Source organism: Zea mays, chromosome 10, assembly GCF_902167145.1.
Source record: "Zea mays cultivar B73 chromosome 10, Zm-B73-REFERENCE-NAM-5.0, whole genome shotgun sequence".
NCBI lineage: Eukaryota > Viridiplantae > Streptophyta > Magnoliopsida > Poales > Poaceae > Zea > Zea mays.
The window spans coordinates 121,859,553-121,863,112 of record NC_050105.1 but is presented as its reverse complement, the minus strand read 5'-3'; the positions used below and the strand labels follow the sequence as shown (position 1 = coordinate 121,863,112).

At 48.3% G+C, this 3,560-nt stretch overlaps 1 protein-coding gene across 1 annotated transcript; it reads right to left on the bottom strand.

Annotated features, from left to right (window-relative positions):
• Positions 1–229: 229 nt before the first annotated feature.
• LOC100383297 (uncharacterized) lies at positions 230–1,670 on the bottom strand. Its single transcript, NM_001175957.2, has one exon. The coding sequence runs from the start codon at positions 1,386–1,388 to the stop codon at positions 900–902; it is 489 nt and encodes a 162-aa protein (NP_001169428.1). The 5' UTR covers positions 1,389–1,670; the 3' UTR covers positions 230–899.
• Positions 1,671–3,560: the final 1,890 nt, after the last annotated feature.

Sequence of the window (3,560 nt, the reverse complement as noted above, 5' to 3'; positions counted from 1 at the left end):
GTTTTTATCTTTATAGATTATATCTGCACCGGTTCAAACAGCAATATGCATAAATGTATAATATGTGGGCATCTGGCAATCACACGTGAGTCACTACAATAGCAGATTCTAGCTAGGCTTCTACTGCTAGATGAGATATTTGTGCCAATAATGAAAAAATGAACTAATAAATTCAGTAATATAGCAAGCATATGGACTCAAAGAGCACATTCTGGTGAAGGGATACGTTCTTAAATAAACATTTTATTAGGAAATAAATTAAAAAGAACATCTAGTAGGAATAATGTGTATGATAGTGTTTGTCTAGAATTTTTTTCAGTAACTATAATCCTAAAAAACATGGCAAAAATGGGTTTATCCTAAGTAGTTCCTAACTCAACACAGCATTAGGGCATGAGGTTGATTTGTGGCACTAATTGACTACTAGAAGGACTAGCTACTGGGAGAGACGACGGCCACTGAACAATAAAAAAAAATCCCTAGAGCAACAAGCTAAAGCAGTCATTGGTTACCTGAAACCTGCGGAAAGCTAAGTCCGAAAGGTAGCAATTCTAGGACAGAACATTGTCACAGAGCGATCAGCATTAGTATAGTACTACAAGATCCAGCTCCGGGAAGAAGGTTCTGATGAGTGCACCCAATTATTACCTTAATTACTCCCCTGCGTGCTCCGTCCCTGAATTCGACACAAGAATATCTCAATCATGCATCATACGAGTCCACAAAGCTGAGACAAGGAATAGCACACGCGTACCGTAGATCATCAAACAAGAAATAATAAATGACGTGATGAAGAAACGACTAAGCAATAAGCTAATGGAAGAGAACCAAGAGGATCAGAAGAACTGCTGCTAGTAGTGCTGGGCCGCTAGCTAGCTCTCATGGATGGATGGATAAGTTCATAGCTTGAGGGACAGGTCAATAATCTCCTCCCCGTCCTCTCCGCCGGCCCTCGATGCACCGGACGAGGCTTGTGCACCCCCCGCCGGGGCCGGGCGCGGATAAAGGTAGTGTTGACGGCGGTGGTGCCACGCATCGGCGCCCGGGTGGTCCGCCCTGGAGCGCGGCGTCGGCGCGCTCTCGCTGCCGGACGCCCTGCTGATGCCCTGGTCGGCTACCGGCGGCGGCGCGGCTGGCGCCGAGGCGGCCTCCCGGCCTCGCCTCGCCAGGTTGCGCTGCACCTTGTGCGCGTTCTGGTGGCCGCCGAGCGCCTGCGAGCTGCGGAACTTCCTGGGGCAGTAGCAGCAGGCGAAGACCGCCTGGAACCTGGGCGGCGACGACGGCAACGGGTGCAGCGAGAGGCTGAGCTCCAGCCCCTCGTCTTCCCGTTCCGCCGCCTCCATGCCCGGTATACAGGAGGCGAGGAGCCTGTCCATCCTCCTGTCCATGGGGCTCGGGCTAGCTAACTAATTGACCAGGCTGCTGCTACCGTACGTACCGCGCCTCAGGTCAGGGTCTCATGGAAGCCAGAACCAGCAGGATGGATCGGACCGGAGCTAGCCAATGCAACGCGCGGGGAGGGGGAAGGCCGCAGGTGCCAGCCGGACACGCAAGGTGATCCGGGTAGAGGAATGTGGCAGCTCCCCACTGGACGAGGGAGGCGCGGCGGGCGGGCGGGCGGGCTGTCAAAACCCAGAGCTGCGTGTAATAAGTGTCGCACACTCTCTAGTGTCAATGCCTCTCTATATACTCGTATATATAGCGTTCAACTTTTTATACATTCCATTATATATATAACTAGGGCTCCTAAATTGTTATAAATTATTGTAGAATTTGTGATCCAAATTCTGAAGAAGACGCCCAAGTTGGCAAGCGAAGCGGAGGCTAGCCGAACTTGTCGAGCCGTTTCCGAAATTTGAAATCCCATCCCAGTCTAGATCTGAAACTCTCGGAATTGCTCGCTAAAGTTCGGTACGGTTCCAACTCCAGCGATAACTCCGACGAGCAATTACTTTTGATCTGTGCGTCATCGGCAGATCTGAGGGTACCGTTGCGTTCGTCCCGTCGAGAGCTTCGTCCTGGTGCCTTCGATTCGTCGATCTGACCGACGGTTCGTCCTCAATCGACGAATTTGTCCTCGGCTCCAGCAAGGTCGTCTCTCCGGTGAGCCTCTCCTCCATTGTTTGTCGTTGTGTTCGTCGTTTTTGTCTTCCCCGCGCAGCCCCTCTCTCTTCCCTCTCTCTCTCCCTGGCGGCGGCGCCCCCTCTCCCTCCTTCCCCCCACCCGCGTAGCCCCCCGGTGAAGGCGGCTGACCCACGCGCCCCACGCCCCTGTGCGCCGCGGTCGTGGCCCCGCGAGCGCCCGCGGTCGGCGTGGCCCCCTCCCCTGCACACGATTGGCCTCCCCTCCCCTCCCCTTTCCATGGTGAAAGGAAGGAGAAGAAGAGAGGAAGAAGGCAGTATTTTTGCGAAACCCCATGGGTAATTTTAAAACTGTGCGCAGAAATTTGCTCCATTTTAAAATCGCAATAACTTTTGTGTTTTAAACCCGATTAACTCCATCGTATTAAAATTGTCAAAGATTGAAATTTGTTCCGTTTTAAAATCGCAGCCCAGGGACGCCTGTGGGTGCGCGGGGGGGGCTCCACCCCCGCGGTACGGATCGTTCCCTACTCACAATAGGGTTTCGCCTCTATAAATTCACTTGTAATCCGTAGAAGATCATCACATCATTGTAAATCTCCTACGATTTGTAACCACCCGAAAGATAGTGATAGTGTTGGTGGCCGGCGGCCGTGGTTTTTTCCTCTTCGCTTTGTAGGGGTTTTCCACGTTAAATCTGTGTCTTCTCTGTGTTTGATCTACTTTGTATCGTATTGTTTCATAACAATTATCATAGAATTGATCTATGGCTCAATCTACTAAAATAATTGTCATACGAATAAAGAAATTGGTGTAGACACATATCTTAATAAACCACTCAACCACAACTTTAATTTCCAAAGTCTTCTAGCTGACACGCCGCAAGACTTTTGGTGAAGCCATGTACAAGCTGATCTTTAGTTAATACAAAATTAAGCTTAAGAAACTTCTTTGTTACCATTTGACAAAGATTTGTACTACGCTTTAGTGCTTGACCTTGACACAATGACATTTTCTTGCAATCCAACATATGAGATTGGGACTCAAACAAAGCATCTTGTAGATCTTATATCATATGAACAATCTACCCAATCTCCATTTCAATATGCCCTTACTGTTAAAGAGAACGACTTGAGTAGCTTCAACCCAACTTTTGAATTTACGAGATTGCTAAACATGAAAGACTAAATCTACTAATGAAATTTTAAACTATACAAACCGAAGCATGACCTAATCTACTATGCCACTTGGTGAAGCTTGGTTTGTTATGTGAAAGACATGCATGTTTGGTGGATGGTGAGGATGGAAGAGGATTGGACCCTTGATAACACTGCACTTTAAGAAGAGTTCTTCTCGTGGTCTGATCCTTGATAAAAAAATACATCAAGATGAAATTCAAGATATGCATAATTGGCTTTAATAAGGCGATAAACAAAAATAAGGCTTTTAGTGGTGTTAGGAGCATAAAGGATATTGTTT